Source organism: Amblyomma americanum, chromosome 2 (assembly GCF_052857255.1).
Source record: "Amblyomma americanum isolate KBUSLIRL-KWMA chromosome 2, ASM5285725v1, whole genome shotgun sequence".
Classification (NCBI taxonomy): domain Eukaryota; kingdom Metazoa; phylum Arthropoda; class Arachnida; order Ixodida; family Ixodidae; genus Amblyomma; species Amblyomma americanum.
In genome coordinates, this window is record NC_135498.1 from 41,087,928 (window position 1) to 41,107,015 (window position 19,088).

General features: G+C 48.5%; 1 protein-coding gene across 1 annotated transcript in view; it reads right to left on the bottom strand.

Annotated features, from left to right (window-relative positions):
- LOC144121081 (uncharacterized) overlaps window positions 1-19,088 on the bottom strand; it is a 342,169-nt gene that overhangs the window by 198,943 nt on the left and 124,138 nt on the right. Inside the window, exon 2 of the mRNA XM_077654023.1 lies at window positions 17,337-17,389. Coding sequence (XP_077510149.1) covers window positions 17,337-17,375 — 39 coding nt within the window. The 5' untranslated portion in view covers window positions 17,376-17,389. The remainder of the gene's footprint in view (window positions 1-17,336; window positions 17,390-19,088) is intronic.

Below are 19,088 nucleotides of genomic sequence, written 5' to 3' on the forward strand. Positions count from 1 at the left end.
TCGTCGTTTGGCGCTCTTCACTGACGCGTCGGGCTGTCACGAAAGGACGCGACAAACAGCGCTCGACGCGAAGACGCCGCCGCGCTTTGTCGGCTGACAGCCGGTCTCTCGGGGCCGATTCCGCGCCTATGACACTTTCCAGGAAGTTGCTCCCATCAGCCGGCCTTTTGTTGTGCAAATCGACCTCACTGTCTCCCTTGGCAGTTCGTGTCCGCACGCGCAACGCCTGCAGAGTTCAGTAGCCCCTCGCGGGAGCAACACCCGAGCAAGGAATTACTTACTCAAAGGAAGTATAGTAAGAAGAGACGAGTTACGATCTTACACGGTTGAGCCCCAATAGCAAGAGCAATACCAAAAAGTAGAAAAATAAAAGTGCTCATGGTGTGACAGTGCGTTCTAGGTCTTTCTTTGGGCTAAAGCTTGTCTGTGAGAGGACTTTCTTTTTCTCTTTCTTTCTTTTTCTAACTAAAGAAATGGAAAAATAAAACGAGGGAGTTCAAGTGCTCATGCACTTAGCTAAGTTTAATCTTACTATATAGCTTTCAGTAATGCAAACCTGTACAGTTTGGCCGGTCAGTTTTACCGAGAGATCCGCGAAAGGAAAGAAAAAAATCTCATATAACGCGAGCAGAGCAAGTCAAACCACAAACGTAAATGGTGTTGTCGGTAGTAAACAACCCTATGAGCGAAAAAGCAAGAAAGGAAAGAAAAATATACAAGGCAGTGAACCATTCTCAACACGGGCGATAACTACTTTTGCCTCTTTCAGCACGACTATAGTGCCGGGAGTAATTTACAGCACCACGATCATCCGGGCTCTTAAATGCGTCACGACAATTTACCTGCCTCGGTTGCCCAGCACTCACTTTCATGCTTTTCCAGCTTCGGCAGGAGAGCAACACACATCCAGGGAAAGTGCGGAGGGGCGGGGGGGGGGTCTCACACACGTGTGCGTTTTCCTGTACAGCTTGTGCCCACTCACGCACGCACACAGTACCACGAGCAGCACAGCAGAGCGCTTATAGGCAAAGAAAAGAGGGGCCACAGCATCGCCAACCCGCACGCCAAAGAACCCGAGGCGTACTTTCTTGTACGTTTAATTCTTGCCTCACCCCTAGCACGATGGCCCTCTTTCCCAGCGCGCATACCGCGACCCGTGGGCCTCGGTGCACACTCACACACGGTCGGTCGTACTGGGGTGGAGGCGAGATTTATTGACCGGCCGCAAACACAACCTGGATTTCCTGCTAGCGCGTCCAGACCTCGAAAACGAGAAGACGGCAGAGATCCCCGGCATCGGCTGCGGGGCACGAGGTGGGATGGAGGAGGGGGAGGAGTTAGTGTGTCTCGGCGCTGGATATTTATACGCGCACACGACTTACTGCCCCCGGCTCCGGCTGTGTGAACACGCATGCGCACCTTCGCACGAGGCTTACATAACGAGGCCCGGCTAAGACAACCGGCGCAGTGGGCTGGCGCCACCGTCCCCGAATCCAACGTCGGGGACACATAAAGCATGTCTCCGCGAACGCGCAAGCACTCCGCGGCCCCGTCTCGGCTCGGCTTGGCTATACAAGACTCGAAGTCGGCTGAAGAAAACTCAGCCGCAGCAGTATAGGAGCCACTGTGGGCCTTCTCTTCCGCCGCGGTTTGATGCACGGCTGGACCTCACGGACCATGCAGCGTCCCCGAGATGCAGTCATTTATTGAATACGCCCCGGGAGGAAAAGAGGGAGAGGGAGACCCGCAAAAGGTAGATAGAAAGGGGGAGCTAGTCATGGGGTAAACACGTGAGAGGTCGAAGGAGGAGCGAGGAGGGTGGGTGAAGTGGTGGTTGGCTCGTGATGGAGAGCGGTGAGTCGGGAGAACACAGGAGGACAGGGGCCGCTTTTGCGTAATGCGGATTCCTCGGGTACTCACTCCTAATGCTGCGCTGCATAACTCTCTCCCTCTCTCACCGAGGTGCACACGCATAGGTAGCGAGACCGCCGCGGACGGAGGTTGTTGTCTTATGCGGGACGTCCCACAGCGAGCACCCACTCTGCATTCGGCGAGCACCGGCGCCGGCTCACAACCTCCCCCCCCCCCTTTTTTTTTATTGCCTCGTTTTTTATTTATTTCGCTCGCTTTCCACTGGTGTTTATCACCGACCGCACGTGTCCTCGAGCTCCATTTTCTTAATTGTTTACATTTTCTGGCCGGTTTGCGCACGCGAGACATACTAGATAGACCCCATAGGATACGACCTGTGTCTCCATTCCTTTTTATTACTTTTTTCACGCTCGCGTCTCTTAAGGGCGGGACATTATTTCGCGCGCTCTTTAAAAAGCAAGGTCAGCATGCAAATGGCGGTGGAAGATCGCCGCACGGCATGCATCATGCTGGTGAACCAGACGATAACGTAGAAAAGTTCCTCCGTGCTTTATGGAAGGCCGTGTCACGCAGACTGATGCGACGAGTTCGCGCGAAAACGCGATCATTACGAGCCTTGAACTCTGAGACTGCTTCTTCGCCAGGCTTTGCATGTGTGGCTGTATAAGCGCGCATTTTTGCTGCTGATATACGATGTGCCAGGAGCCGGAAAGAAAGTGAATTCCACTTAAAATTAATCACTGGTGCAACCTTTTCCATCACATACCAAGCGCTACTTTTTCCAGACGCCTTTCGCGCTCATGCGGGGGCAAAACACCGGCTGTCACGATGTTATAATAATAATAATAATAATAATAATAATAATAATAATAATAATAATAATAATAATAATAATAATAATAATAATAATAATAATAATAATAATTGGTTTTGGGGGAAAGGAAATGGCGCAGTATCTGTCTCATATCGTTGGACACCTACGATGTTATCTAACGATTTCGCTTTCACGCAGCTTTCTTGGAGCGAAGAAAACGAACCCGTGTCTGCCTGAGCGCGTCAACCTCCGGGAAATGGACACCATTCTCGCTGCCGTGTCTTTGGGTCTGTAGAGATTTTGAACGGCCACGCTTGTCGACATTATTATTTGTACTGTGTTGTGCTTCCCAGTGGCATGGTGCAGTGTGTTGCGGTGTCATGGTTATCGCGTGGTGTGGTGGGGTACCGTGCCGCGCGGTGCGGTGGGACGCGGTCTAGTGCACTGTAGCGTAGTGGGGTGTGATGTGGTGCGGTGCAGTGCGCAGTGCCCACTGCTCGGTATTACACAATACTGCACTCAGCGCAACGCAGCCTAGCGCTGCAGAACTCTAGGAAACAAAGCGCAGTGCCCTGCTGCACTGCACTGCGCTTTGTTTCCTAGAGTTCTGCAGCGCTAGACTGCGTTGCGCTGAGTGCAGTATTGTGTAATACCGAGCAGTGTTTCTGCGCTGTACTGTACAGTCATGTCGCTTGCCCTATCCTGCCGTGGGTGCGTCAAATCACGGATATGGTATCGTATAGTATTACTGCTTCCAAAGAACCTTATATAAGTATCAACACAGCAAAGTTGCAAACGCAGTTAAAAAGTCATTAGCCTTATTTAATTGCCATCTCACAAATACAAGCGTTCAGTGACTCTTAACGCACAACTGTTAGACGTGTTAGCGTTTCAGCTCTGAAGAAGAATTCCGCTCTTGAAAGCCTCGCAGACCGCCGCCGCATTGCCAGCCTCTATTTGCTCCACAAGTTTTTCCATAGTTCTCTAAATCAACCACCCTACATTACTCATCCGAACCGCATATCTCGCCGCACTGCCCATCCGTTTCAGATCGCCCGCCCTGTGTCGCGTACTGCAACTTTTTCAGGTTCATTTTTTCTCCGAACTGTTGTGGACTGGAATGGCCTCCCCACCGATATCGCTGCCATCACACACCTGTCTGCATTTTCAGATACGCTAAGCAATTATTTCAAAGAAATGACTTGTACTTGTTGATCAACATATTAACCCACCCCTTATGTTATACCCCCTTAAGGGGGTCTTTAAGGTGAATAAAGTGAAGTGAAGTGAAGTGAAATTCACTACACGTTATCCCTCTCATGCATTCTTATTCATCTCTCACTACGTCTACCAGAGGCGTTGCTTCTTGCGACAGTGACGTACACGCGTGCCTTCCACGTTACTTCTTTAGTAATCCTAACGTACACGCTTAAGAACGAGGGAGAAATGGCCACGTAGCTTCTTTGCGCGCGTAAATGGCAACATTAAGCAGAACGATTGAAAAGCAGCGGCTTCTAACGTCCAGCGACGCCCCGCGAACGGAGCGCTCGAAAACGCGGAGGTAGCAATTACCGGCATGTTTGCGCAAGGCCAGATCCGCCTTCACTCTGTAGCTACATCCTTCTTATCCTCTGCTACAGCTGACACATGTGTCAGCCTCGCGGTTAAAGCATGCGGACGTTACAAATCAAGCTGTGCCGTTTTACCTGCCGTCTCTGTACTTGACTGCGGAATATATAGCCTGCATGGCGATGCATGCGTGTTTGCCAATTCCGCTTTAGTGGCGTACACGACGGCGGTTATAGCTTGCGCGTAGAGAGACGACTAATAACCGCAAATAATATTTCGTGACATTCGGGAGAGGATGACGCCGCTTGGGGACTGCGTGAGTGCCACGCGATTGGCTCAAGGACAGACAGCGTTCAACTAACAGTCATTTCTTATTTATTCCCTGAGCAACATCCAGTGCGAAGAAGCTTTTTTTTTTCGTTATGATCACACGCCAACAGAGCTTACTTTATAAGGGCGTATAATTATTTCGTCAGAATGTCGAGCAACTCGCCACTGCCTTGGAGAGTCCACGCCCGTACAGTGGTCTGCTGGTTGGCTTAAACGCAGTGGCACACTGAGCTGCAGCAGCATACATGCGATTTTTGAGAAACGGCGCCCTATTCGCCAATGTCGCAAAAAGCAGATACGTGGCTGTATTTTTTAGGGATCGTTTTTTCCACTTGCATATACAGCAATTCTGGACAATAGCATTTTTGAGCAGGAAACAATTTACGAACTGAATTTTTTCATGTGATGAAATATTTCTCTATAGCAATCAATAAATCCGCAGATCACCCTTTACGGCAGTCTTGTATTTTTTTTTCTATTCACATTTTTGCTATCGCCAAAAGCGTTCCCCACAGATTTTCTACGACTGTTTGGTGCGATCGCTGGAAACACTTAAAAAAAAAAGATTTTGCTGCATATCAGAGTAATGGACCATTGCCTTCAATATTTCCATAACAGTGTGTTACAATTTTCCAATTTTCAAAATTTTTGCCCTGGGAAGCTGGACTTGTTCCGCCCTAGATGCAAGAAGGCGCCTAATGAATTTGCTTATCAGTTACACAGTCTGATGTCATAGGCTGAAGGACCTCAAAGATGGATAGGAGAATGTAGCTACTACAGAAGAAAGGGCCTCTATAAACGGCTTCAGCAAAAGAAAAAAAAAATATGGCAGTGTTCTTTGAAAGTTCATCTTTTGAGAGTTCATTATTAAAAGTGTTCGCGGCCATTGCATGAATGCTGTTAACAGCCTCTAACGCATGCGACCTATAAAAAAATAATGACAGCTGCGGCTGCTGTAACGGCCTCTGTGATCCAACGGAACACATACTATATTGTATTCCTGTTGAAAAGTACCTAATGTCTGGCCTTCGGTTGATCTGACTCGGTCGTGCACTAAGGTACACATGCCACACAGCTGCTCGGGTGATGTGACAACAGGTAGCTATATATAGCTTATATTGTAAGCGGCAGAGGTGTACCGACTGAAAAAAAAGAATAAAAAACACGCCTGTCACCTTGTGAGATGACCGTATACCTTCCCACAAGGAAACGAATACATCCGTCCCGAGAACCCATATAAAAAACAGCTCCCGTACAATTTACGCGAATCTTTGTTCAAACTATATCATTAGTAAGGCTTTCATACGACGCACCGCCCAGGCTTCCTTGCAAACGAGCCAAGGAAAGGATTTATTCGGCGATCGGACCGTCAAAGCGCTGCCAGATTCGACGAAGAGATCTGCCCACACGCAATAGATACAGTGACGCGCGCGCGCTCGAGTCGCACGGTATCTTCCCCGATCTTTCCTTCTCCTGTCATTGTTCGAGACGGGTGGCTCCGTCGCGCCTGAGCACACAAGGGAGCGCTTAATCACGGGTTGCCCGCTTCACCGCCGAATCACCTCCATCGACGGAGACCGGCCGCACTCGTTTATATAGCGGGTCTATGGGAAGGAAATGGATGGCCATGTGGGCTACTGCTCGCAAGTCCGTTCAAGGACGTCTGCCTGTCGAGGAAGCTAAGAGAGGGGCATAAATACGTTTTGTGCGGGAACTAGTTTCGTGCAGCGTTGCCACAGCTGAATAGCGTAAAAAAAAGCAGTTTTTCCCATGTGTGGATGGGTGTATAATATGCCATGTAATATTGTTTTGGGCCATTATTAAACAGCAAAGCGTTTAGTACCAGTGGAAATTGCGTATACGAGAACGGTTCTCTAATTGTTCACGAACATGCGCAAACGGACAAGGAAAAAAAAAACGCAAGTTCCGCTAACTTCCATCTGTCGCGTATGGCAAAGCTGTTGCTGTACGGCTGTTGCTGCATGTTGCTGACACTGAGGAAAATGAATGATATGAATATATACACCTTTTTTCTTGACGTCATCCAATGAAGTGAATCACTAAAAAGTCGGAAATTAGCACTCGTGATGCTGTTTTCTGTGCCTGTCTTCGTATATGTGCGCCTGTTCGTGATATAAACGAACGCAACACCAGCTATTCCAAGTCACTTCTTATGCTTTGGCCAGGCTACATGGTTCGAAGATTGCTTGCGGCTAATGCCTGCCCTGCGAAAACATGTGCGCAATTGCGGCCGCTGCAGAAGTTACGAGTAGTTTGTTTGGGCGTTCAGGTGAATGCAGTGCATGGCAAGCCGAAACGCGCTGCTGACGGTTTTTCAGCGTAAAAGGACGAGGAGAAAGTGTCCCTCCACTTTTACCTCGAGCTTGCATTTCTACGCTGAAAAACCACGACGTTAAGAGTCTGAGGAGTGAGGATTCTCAGTGTAAACATTCGTCTTCGTCGGCAGAGGATCAGAAAGGCACTGCACTTTACTGAGCAATCCAAGCAGAGAAGACAAATGAAAAGTGCTGCACGGAAATCGCAGTGCGATGCGCAGTTGACGTCTGTCCGAAATCGAGGAGCGCACACTCACTCCTCTGTCGGCGGAAGACGGCCTCACACGAGTCTCACTAACGCAAATGCGCCGCTTAACCCAGATTTCTTACGGACGCCTGCACTGCGTGCGGTGAGCCAATGACAGGGTATACCGCCGATGGGGATTGTGCAGCTAGAAGATGCAGCAGCCCCGTCGGCGCCAATAAAGCCCGCATCACTGGCCCCGATGATCGCTCTTTTTCGCAAAGGGGCCAATGTCGCTCTGTCGTATAATTTCGTCCCCCGAGAACCGATGTTTATCTCAGCGATCTCCCTCTCTCCACTTTCTCTCTCCCGCTGTGTGTGTGCGTGTGTGGGGGGGGGGGGGGGAGGGGGGGGGTGGCACGAGATCGTACTCTATACACAAGATGCAGGATGTACCTTACTGGCACAGGATGCAGGGGATTAAGCTTTCAATGACTTCTGTTCATGGATGTTCGGAGAGAACTCGGCGCGCATGGTCATCGGCAAGTTTCCGTTCTATACTGTACCGGCCATCTTTCGCCAGCTGTCACTCCGCGTTGTTTTATTTGTGTCTGTGCAGTGACCTCAAAGCGCGTACGCATAGGTATACTTTTTACAAGAATAAAATAATGCTTTCGGGCATGTATATCTTAATAAGGCAATGTTGCGCGCCGTAAATGAAAATCCCCTCAATTGTGCCGAGAAATTAATATTTCCGCTCCTTTTTCCCTGCAGCAGCTTGAAAAATACAGCAGTCCCCCCCCCCCAAAAAAAAAACGATCACATTTTAGTTGTTAAAATTTCCTGAAACTCCGCAAATATTCTCTTTACGCCAAATTTTACTCCTCAAATTCCCTGAAGAAGGAAAAATTTCCAGAACTGAACATCGCGGCCGCATACACAGTGTACATAGTGAGCAGCGCACGTCCTGAGCAAAGTATGCGCTGCGCTTTCATCCCGGCCGCAGCGGTCGCATTCTGATGGAGGCAAAATGCATAAATGCCCGCGTGCATTGCGATGTCAGAGCACGTTTAGGAACCCCAGTTAGTCGCAATTAATTCAGAGCTTTCTACATTTCAACGTCCTATAGTAGGCCAAGAGCAGGTTTAGGACTTCAAACCCAGCGTAGTATACACCATACTTTGAAAAAACGGCGACTGCCTTATGTTGCCTCCATGTTGCGCATGAGAGCGGATGTACATATACGCTAATTCCTTATAAAAATGGTCTATAGATAGTCTATGGGCTTCTTATAGACTCTATTGCCTTCCTGTAGATATTTATTTTCGTCTATTCATAGTCTATAGACTGTCTATAGACAGAAGTCTACTAAAAGTGTATGGGCATGAAGTCATAGATTGTCTATAGACTGTCTATAGAATTTGTATCGGCTACAGGCAGTCTACAGTCTTCATAGACAGAAGTCTATGGACAGTCTATGGACTGTCTAAAGAAATCTTTGCAAGGGATGGCAGCTGCTCGCGAATACTTATCCGTATATCCATAGGCGCTAGAAACAAAGCTAGCTTAACCTCTTCCTCAACCTAGCCCCCCCCCCCCCCCCCCCCCCACACACACACACACGCTTTTTTTCCTTTTCTTTATCTTCATCGGGCGCGAAAAATGACCGCCACTGTACATGCGTTACGTCACGATTCACTGCCTTCCGCGTCTTCAGCCGCGTGTCCTTCATTACGTCAGGTTAAACCAGTTGGTTCCACTGGCCCGCCACTTGTATAGCCACTTGTATAGCAGACTTTAAAGGGATGGCCGCTAACTTATATGCACTTCTTCGTGCTTCTGTTCTGTCGCTTCCTCTTCACAATCTCTTTCTGCCCACGCGTGCGATTTCGATCTCACGTGCGCGCGTGCGTCGATTAAGAGGGAGACTGCATTGTGCCGCCGCGTCGTCGCGCGCGAAGTAATCTCGGAAGTCACTGCTGCATATACGCGCCAGCTTATGAAAGAACGAGCGGCAGATAACGGGGCCTTCAACGCAGACGCCGATCCTAGATCCCTGCGTGGCCTTCGTTGTTGAATACGGTCGAAGTTTTTCTTTTGTTTTCCTTTTTTGTTGTTGTTTTGGGTGGAAGCGGTTTGGAGGCGGGTGTGTCGATAAGGCAGCATTTATAAGGGCCGCGCTGGAAGCGATGCCTATCGCGCTCGCGCTGCTAATGGCGCGTCGACGGATGGGGTGGGATTCCAAGTCGACGCGCCCTGCAGGTAACTAACTGGCTGCGAGCGTGGATGAAAAGTCGCTTTCAACTCGCTCCACACATCACGCCCTTCATTGTGCGAGCCCGCCCATAGGCCGTACTTTCTTCTTTCTCTCTCTCTCTTTCAGACGGCTTCTTTATCTCCTTTGAAATCAGCGCGATAGGTATCGAACATGGTAGCCTACAGGTAGGAGCTTTCCTAATGGTTATCCGCGTTAACCTGGAGAGAGGCGACGTTTTCTCGCACTTTCACTGTTTATACATATTTTTGTCTTGGTAAGGTAGAGTCGTTAAGATCGCGAGTTTCATTTTTCAGTGACGTAACTCAGGCTTGTCCTGATGGGGGAAAGCTTGGCAGGTTAGTTTTGATCTCAAATTATGTTAGAGATATGCTAAGGATGCGCCACTGACTTCCCGTGTACCGGTTATGTTGTTGAGAAAAAAACACTGCCGCAGGTTCAGCTGAAGAACCCCGACTCTTAATTCGTGGGAAGTACAAGCAGGGTCAAGTACAGCTCCCGCGTTTGTGAGTGCGTGAGTGTGCTTGATTTCACTATTCACCCTTTCTTTTTCTCTTTTCTTTTCACCATCCTCTTCTCTACTCTTCTCTTTCACCCTCACCTGGAGTAGCATGCCAGGCCGACAACCAGGCAGACCCCTCCTGTTCCATTAAAGTTCTCCTCCTCCTCCGCTCCCGGCTCTTTGACTATTAGCGCGGTATAGATCGCTCGATACCTCGTTATTACGAATTTGCAGGGGCCCAGCGATTACTTCGTTATAGCCGTAGTTTCTTTATAGCCCATGTTCACCGAGCTTTTAAGGGGAATCGTTATTCCTTGGTTATATCCGTTATTTCGTTATAAACTGTTTCGTTATAACGAGGTTCGACTGTTTATACCTGAGGCGAATAGACGCAGGCCGCCCTCCTTTGTGTGTGTTTTATTTAAGGTACTGCTTTCCTACCTTTCTACTTGAGCGCAATTTGCTGACGTGACGCCTAACGTTTCTTAAAGACAACTCTCCACTTCGTGTAGGGTCGTTAGTATATTGTCCAACGAGCTTCACCATTTGTACTAGAGAAATACAATCATACAAAAGTTCGTTTTCTTGAAGTTTGCTCTAAAACCGGGTGTACGCGCGTGTTGTTGAAAGTCCGAGTTTCGGCGTTCGTGCGTCAGTTTGCGAGGAAATTAAATTCGGTCCTTCAGACGAGGGGCGTGTTGCACGGGACCCGACTGCACAGTAACTAGAATATGCCTTTTCCAAGGGCAAATGAAAGCCAGTTACGTGCTACACCATCTGCCGTACTGAACTACATTGCATGGTTCAATATTCAACGGTTGTCAGGCGCTCCTGTCTTGGCTATTAAAGAATTTGTGCACTATTCCGTCGTCTACGTCATCGCGACCAAATAGTCATAGCCTCGGCCAGAAAACTGGCTGGCATTGGCCTTGGGGGTGAACGCGAGGAAGTGCTTTGACATGCCAAAGGACTCTTCCATTCTTTCGTTGAAACGGATTAACACGCCCTCGCCGCTTCGTGAGAAACTTGGAACTGATACGTGTACCTGTCTGAAAAGGTTTTCAATAACACATAACGGAATAATGCAAATTAAACACCCGCCAGCCACCGTGGCCTTGAAAACTTGTGCTAAATCTGGTTATGATTACAGCGGCCGGTTCGCAAGCCACTCGGCCAGGAAAGCGGAAAAGCTTTCGGTACTGACGTCACGCAATGCTATTCAAGAGAACACCACCGGCACGGAGCTTAGAACTATTCGTATTTCGCGTAGGCGGGTGATTGTCCACGAACAGAACTGTCCTCTGAAATATTCATTTCAATGCAAAAGCACTCATACGCTCACTAACACCGACCATGAATCTTGTAACCCTACGTATACGCAAAGAACACAGGCCGTTGAAGAGGCCTACTAACGCTATTACGTCATACGCTTAAGGCGGAGATCAAGTGTCTTAAGTTTTTTTTTTTTTCAACGTGCACAGCACAATGGCGCCTTTTGCGTTTCGCCTCCATCGAATCCCAGCAACGAAATCAATCCGGAGCCCTCCACTACTGCACCTCTTTCTCTCTTCCTTCTTTCACTCCCTTATTTGTGAAAATGTTCCCTCGGGGCACACTTGCGGTGTCCACCGAGAAGTGAGGCAGATACTGCGTTTTTCATATGCTCAAAGACTAATTTGCATTTTTCAACTCGGTGCCGAGAGGCGGGGAGAGTCGCAGCCTAAATCATCTACGCGTTATTTATTCAAAACTGACTCGGATAGTCCGGACCTCTATTCTTAAAAAATATTACTCTGCAGCAAAGGCAAGTGTCTTCTCATATCTTTCTGGGTTTGATGTGTTGAGCCAGTAACAAGTGCATGCAAACAAGCGTGACTGCTGTCCCACGCAGGCCAGACGACTCACACACGCACAAAACCTAGCAGTTGTTAAGCCTTCGCTCCTTCTTTTACGAGCTCTAGATACGATGCGACACTTCTCGTTAAGATCCATTACGCCGGCAGAGTTTGAATCATAACTGTACTCGACACGCTTCTCTAAGGCAGCGGATGCGACTTCGCTCTTTCTTTTGCGAGCTCTAGATACGACGCGACACTTCTCGTTAAGATCCACAGTTATGCCGGCGGAGTTTGACTCCTAACTGTACTCGACACGCTTCTCTAAGGCAGCGGATCCGAGTTCGCTCTTTCTTTTGCGAGCTCTAGATACGACGCGACACTTCTCGTTAAGATCCATTACGCCGGCGGAGCTTGAATCCCAACTGTACTCGACATGACGCGACACTTCTCGTTAAGATCCATTACGCCGGCGGAGTTTGAATCCCAACTGTACTCGACATGACGCGACACTTCTCGTTAAGATACATTACGCCGGCGGAGCTTGAATCTCAACTGTACTCGACATGACGCGACACTTCTCGTTAAGATACATTACGCCGGCGGAGTTTGAATCCCAACTGTACTCGACACGCTTCTCTAAGGCAGCGGATGCGACATGGCCATGCATCGTTGAGCCTGATTGCGCTTTGATTAGGCTTGACTTAGGATGCAGTATAAATCTTCACTCCCATAGCTCGGTGCAAGCACGATCACATCAATCGACCGTTCTATCGTCAGCGGTTTTGAAGGACTTGCGAAATGCCCCTGACGTCCTCATACTCTAGTTCTTCTTCTTCAATGATAAGAAGGCAATTACGCGCAGTGCGTGAAATATATCGCCGTCGGCCCCCGAGCACCGCAGAAGAACCCCGTAATTACGTTCACCGTTCGCCGCCCTCCTCGCGAACGCCCATTAAAATGAAAGCGAGCGAAAGCACAGCCTCGGTTTCAGTGCACGCGTTGCATGCTTATATACCGCATGACCACTTTGAAAGCACAAAGCGCGCGCGATATCAATACCACCGGTGCGGCGGCGGAAGCTTGCAAGACGAGCCCGTTTTTCATGAGAGGATCGTGAGGCGAAGAAGTGGGAGAGAGTGCGCAGAAATATGGATCGGGGTAGACGCTCAGGTATCTGGACCAGTGAGAGCGAAGTCGACCTATTGTCGATTATTCGAATGTCGATCAAGATCGATAGGTCCGTTTTGTTTGCGAGGCCTCGATGTTCGTGGCAAATGTACAGGTCTTCAGTCACTCTTTTGTTTAGTAACATAATGTACAGCGTGAACTGTCTCCACGATTCGGTCCCACTGCAAGGTTTCCAACGCACTTCGACGCGTGTCGAGCTGTATCCCCACTGTGCTCTATTGTATTTATCGAGTATTGTACAGTATGTATCCAAAATGGATGATATCGTCGGTTATAACTGATTCGTTACTTGTTTTATGTTGCTCGAACAACGGTTAGAGTTGTATCCGTGTGGAATAATTTAAAGGCCTCTTCCTGCCAGCGTTGCCGGCAGCGAAAATTACGTTGCTTTGATGTTTTTATCAACGCCGTCAAATAAAGCTTAGGTCTTGGATTTGAATGCAAAGCTCAAACGCCGTGCAGCTATTGAAAATAAAACACATGTAGTGCGCAGCAAGAAAGAGAAACACGTAGATTCCTCAAGTCTAACATCTGTCACGCGTATTTTCAATTTTGGAACATTTTTTTCCAGCGGACGTGACACAAGCAAGGAGGTCGTCGCCGACTAGCTACAAATAGCATAGAAGCCGATGTAGAATGGCTACGAAAGCACCTCGTGTGAGGAAAATCCTGCAGCTATCCTGGCTGCCTCTCACAAAGAGATCGGCAACGAACTTTTCTAATTTAAGTTTAGCAGCAAGATAATTAATGATAAACTAAACCGCAGCATTATTAGGTGAAAGCAAACAGTCAGAAAAAATTTAGAGAAACCTCTGTTAAGGATCCAGGACCTAATACTGCGCGAAATTGAGCTTAAACATGCGAGGGAATAAATGTGCTGGCTTTGCGTGAATTTGATGTTGTGCTCAAATACTTCGTCCCTTGAGCCGAACACCAGGAGTGATCTATGTCGACCAAAAAATATGCAAGAAATAAAAAAAAAACGGGACAGGCAAACAAAGCACGTGAGAGGAGGGCTCATGTGCACTAGTTTGCACACGTGTACTCTTTTACGTGTCCTCGGTTTCTGACAAGCTTCCTTTCTTTTTCAGGTTAGCCTCTATACAAAATGGTCCAAATTCCCACCTAAAGAAACAATCTATACACGTCCGCCTTATACCAGCTGAGCAGCGCAGACTGCCACACCGAGAAAATGTATGAACAAAACCAAGCTCAAATCTTTCTTACAAGAAAGCAGAAAACAGGAGGCAAATATAAAGATACATAACTATCAAGATAACAGCAATAGCGATAACAATCGGCAATCAAGAAATGATAATCGAATAACATAACTGCTTACTGCGTCATCTCTCTTAGTTACGTGAATTTCCTCTACGCGAATTCCCCTCTAGGTTACACTTGAAGATCGCGACGCGCGATGGAATGTTCAGTATAGTCTCCTAGACTACGCTGGGTCCCTTGTGCTTGGACGGGAAAGTACAAGCGAAAACAAAAACAAATCAAAAAGGAAACTTATATTCACAAAACCGCTCGCGGACATCGGTTATATACGCGGAGGAGCGGCGTGTATCAGGACAGGCATGCGTGCCTGTCTGTGTGCAGGCACATCGACGCTCTTTCTCGGAACTTGCCGCGCCAAACGAACAGGAATCGCCGGCTTCTCTCTGGCGTGCTTCGAAAGGTGGGGGGGGGGGGGGGCAGCTATGCAGGTACATCAGCTTGCGAAACCGTGTCTGCTCGTCGAGAACGGAGGCAGGGAGGTGAGGCCTGACTTGGGTTTCTAATTGCATTCTTCGAGGAGAACGTTTTGAAGAGAGCGCGGCGCGCCCGTGCGCAGAAACACGATTCCGAACCCCCTGTTACCCGCGGGTGCCTGCCTGCTCATGGTATACATCCTACACACGCGGCGCCCATGAGAAAACGAGTTTTCGATTAGCGATGACCCGACACTGGAGATAGAAAGCGAAGAACGCACGATTAAAAAGAGAGAGAGAGAGAGAGAGAGAGAGAAGACGCTGAAAAGGAGAGAAGTGGGAGAGTAGTGGAGAGACGAACACTGCCTGAAGAGCGGTATAGAGACGGGCTTACAGGTATATAGTGGTATCGGAGGTTCCCTCAGGTTCAGGTGATAGGCAGGCAGGATGTCTGTGGGAGCGGATGAATTGAGTAAAAACGAGAGAGAGAGAGAGAGAGAGAGAGAGAGAGAGAGAGAGAGAGAGAGAGAGAGAGGGAGGGGAGATCTCTAAAAGGGTGCGCGCCTGCTTTTCTTTAATTTTTATTTATTTTTTTGACAGATGGAGAAACGACTCAGTCCCGCCCTTTCGATCGGGGAGAATATATCTTCTACGCGGTCGAAGGAAACGGCTGAGATAACCCGCGTGTTTCGGGAGCGCCAAGAAAGCACGCCCCGGACGCTTTCCTAACGCTATTCGTTGATCGATCGCTGCAATATTTTTATGCGTCGCTGCGCGTGGCTTCTGCGCATTGGTGGGCGGAGCATAACGATAAGTGGAAACGGAGGCACTGGGACAAACGATTAAAGATGTGGCCGCTATATTATGCCTGGTCGAACTATTCATTGCGCCGCCATCTTCCCGGAGGTATATTAGCCGCACTTCAGAGGTTCCGCTAATGAGGAATGGCTTCTTTCTTGCCTCGCCATGGAGGCAACGTGTGCGTTCCATGAGAGGTGGCCTGCGCATCACGACTCAAATCTAATGAATCAATTTTAGGGAACACACGAGAGGAGATGGGAGAGGGGGTATAATCTCCTTACCACGCATTCGACCTTGGATGAACGCAGGTTAGCACAAGATTCTGTTTTCCCCACACGCGTGCGACGTGAATTTTTGTGTTCAAATTTTGGAATTTTGTGCTCGTTAATAAGCGACAATGTTGGACGCCCGTATCGTGATCGCATTTTTTTTGCGCAGCTACATAAAGGAGGTTTTATTAAACCTACTTTAAATAACCGAAGACTTGCGCTCGTGCTCCAGCTTGTGTATGGATTCTTCCTTCGAATCAAGTACAAGGTCCAATGATTCAAGTCCAACGCAAAGTTAAAGCGCGCAATAGAAGGCCGATCAGGCTTTACGACCGCATCTGCTTTTGAAGTCAGATGCCAGCCGCCACGTTAATACATTGCGCGAAATACAACCCCGTGCGCTTTGTTTCTGGGCTCAAATTTTGCTGTACACGGACGTCACAGATATTACCGTCCGCACTGGAAGCAATAAAGTATTCTTCTTCCTATTTTCTGAAGAACGTGTGAGTTCAAGCACGTGACAACGTTTAAAAGTGCAAACATTCCTGCAAAAAGTTATTTGGATATTGTTTGCTTCTTAACTTCACTCCGTGTTGGTCGTCGTAATGCGATGTCACGGTGTAAACAACCGCGACATTTTTAATCTTCACATTGTCCTCAACTACTTGTCGTTCATCCACAGCTCACTGTTCGTACGCAACGTGTACTGCAATAGTGACTGCGTCACTTGCCCTCTCTTGATTAATACCTCTAAGTGCGCTGCAGGTATCGTAATAGGCAATGTAAGTATCATGCTGGCAGTGTAGAAAGAAGTTTATTCTCTCAATTATTTCGTTATCACTGAGGTCACACACTCCCACTGTCGGCGTCAGTCATCTAATAAACCGCATTGCATGCATCAGAGAGTTCGGAAGTATGGGGAAAGAAACCGGTAAACACAGGGGACCACATTTTGAGCGCACGCGTTTCTGTAGAAGAAGCAGAGAAGGAAAGGGTGGAGGAAGAGGAGGGGAAGGAACAACGCCGTTGAGAAGGCCAGCATCCGAGCTATGCAAGTGCAAGACAAGGCAAGACATGACGCCATGTTCAAAACGTGGAAAACAAGTCAACGACTTCCGCCTGCTACACACGGTGCGATTTGTAACGTAGAAATCGCTTTGGATAGCAGCATTGAGAATGTGCCGCATTTACACGAGTACAAGCCGACCCCTACGTTTCGAGGCAAATGCGAGCTGAAAGCACCCGTCCTATGTATGCGAGAGTTAGATTAACACGTTGCTGAATTTTTTTTTTTTTTGTATCACTTATCCTGCTTTTTTTCCCCGCGAAGATTGGAGCGGACCTTTACAAAAATGTCTTCAGTCAGTCTACAGACTGTTCATACACTTTTGTCTATAAAAGCTAGAGATTTTCAACAGTAGGCAAAACAAATCCTAAAGACAGTCTATAAAGAATCTATAGATTTATGGCCATACACTTTTAGTAGACTTGTCTCTACAGACACTCTATAATATACTATGAATTGACAAAAGGAAAAATCTACAGTAAGGCAGTACAGTCTTAAGAAGTCTATAGACCATTTTCATAAGGGGAGCGAGGGTCGACCAGTATCGTGGCGCATATATGGTACTTTCAAATAGAGTGAAAATGTGATTCAGACTTACCAACGTGGCGAGTGCCAACACCAGGACAAGGCCCGTCATGGCTGCTCGGGGCGCTGGAAGGAGCAAGAAAAGGAAGCAGAATGTTAGAACCAGAGTTGTTTTTCTATTCTTTCACAGTGTGCCCTGACGTGGGCATAAATAGTTGGTTACATGAACAAAACACATGAATGCGAATGCACATTTGTATTTGACACATATCAAAGCAATATATAACCCTGGTAATAATAAACACCGCAACACCTCTTAGAGCTCGACAATATGCGCTCGACAGAGATGAATACCCCCCAACAAGACTCGATCGGTGACCTCTGGGGCATATAACGTTCTCCACTAACACCGATGGAAGAAAAAATAGAAGCAACTAGCACGTGAAAACGACTCAAAGTGACAGTACCATCATGATGTTCAGGAGAGAAACTGCGCCGCGGATGGAAAAGGAGCTCTCCGGACTCGACCGCTTGGCACCCAAGAACGCGAATACCCGAGGTTTCGGTTAGCGGCGGCCGACAGAATTCCGTTCGATCCCTACCCTTCCCCCCTGCCCGCTTTGGCGGCGGTCTCTCGGGCTGCGTACGAATTGGTCCCAGAGCGACTGACATCAGCCAACCTCCTCTCCGTCTGACCAACTTGTGCCTATACGGCGCTTCAACACACACACGCACGCACACGCAAACGCCCACTACAGATAGAAAGACAAAGAAGGAAGAAACGAAAGAAAGGTAGGAAGCGAGCAAGAGAGCGAGAAAAAAAAAGCACAAGAAAAAGTCACGTCTGTCTGCCCCCCCCCCCCCCTTCATTTTTTTTCTCCCGAAAAGCACAACGGCGCTCTTCGTACGCATAATTACCTCGCAATTAGCGCAATAAAGAAAGATTAAAGGCTTTTCTTTTTTGTCTTTTTTTTCCCACCGTGCGTCCTTCCCGCTTCCTCGTCGGTTGTCCCGCAGATGCCAAGGTCGCGCGGCCGTGTACACAGGCAGGCATGCAATGTCCGCGCGCGCGCCGCTTTCTAATCTATATACGGCGTGTACGCGTGTCGTACAGTGCGCATGCGCACGCAGGCAAGCCTGTACACACGCACAGGCACTCCATTCGGAAGTCACGCTGTGTCCACGCCATACATGATGTAGCGCGTGCCGTGTGTCCGCGGGATTTGCCGCTCTCGGAAGCCGACCTTCACGGCGCGCGGCTACGTCCGTACATACGCGGCGTAGTACATGCGTGTGTGTAGCTTGTACACGTCCCCGTGTACAGCGCGCAGGCGGAGCCACCAGATGCGCTTTCAGTTGCGAATTGAACGGCGTTAAAAGAAATACGCAGTCCGAACGCGGCGCAACACGTGCGTGCGCTTGCACCGTGCCACGCAGTCACCATTTTGCAGCTTGCACGCAACAAAGCTGCGTGATTACACGAAGACTGTTAATGAGTGGAGGGGGGTATGCAGACAAACAGCGCTGCTGTCCGCGGAGTCTCGGTGTTTGTATGTTTAGCGTAAGCGTTGTCTAGGTTAGGCTACAGGCGAGTCAAGTGTACGGCACAAGTTGTACACAGGTGCTTGTGCGAGGCATATATACTCTGTGTCTAAATGTATGCCCGAAACGTTGTGTACACAGCCGCACGTACACATGCATGCGCAGTCTCTGTCCCAAAGGGGGTCTCGGTCAGGAAGCTCACGAACGACGCACGCCCTGTGTGTGTGTGTGTTTATGCATGCACACATACACACACACTGCCCAACGTTCGTGAGCTTTCTGA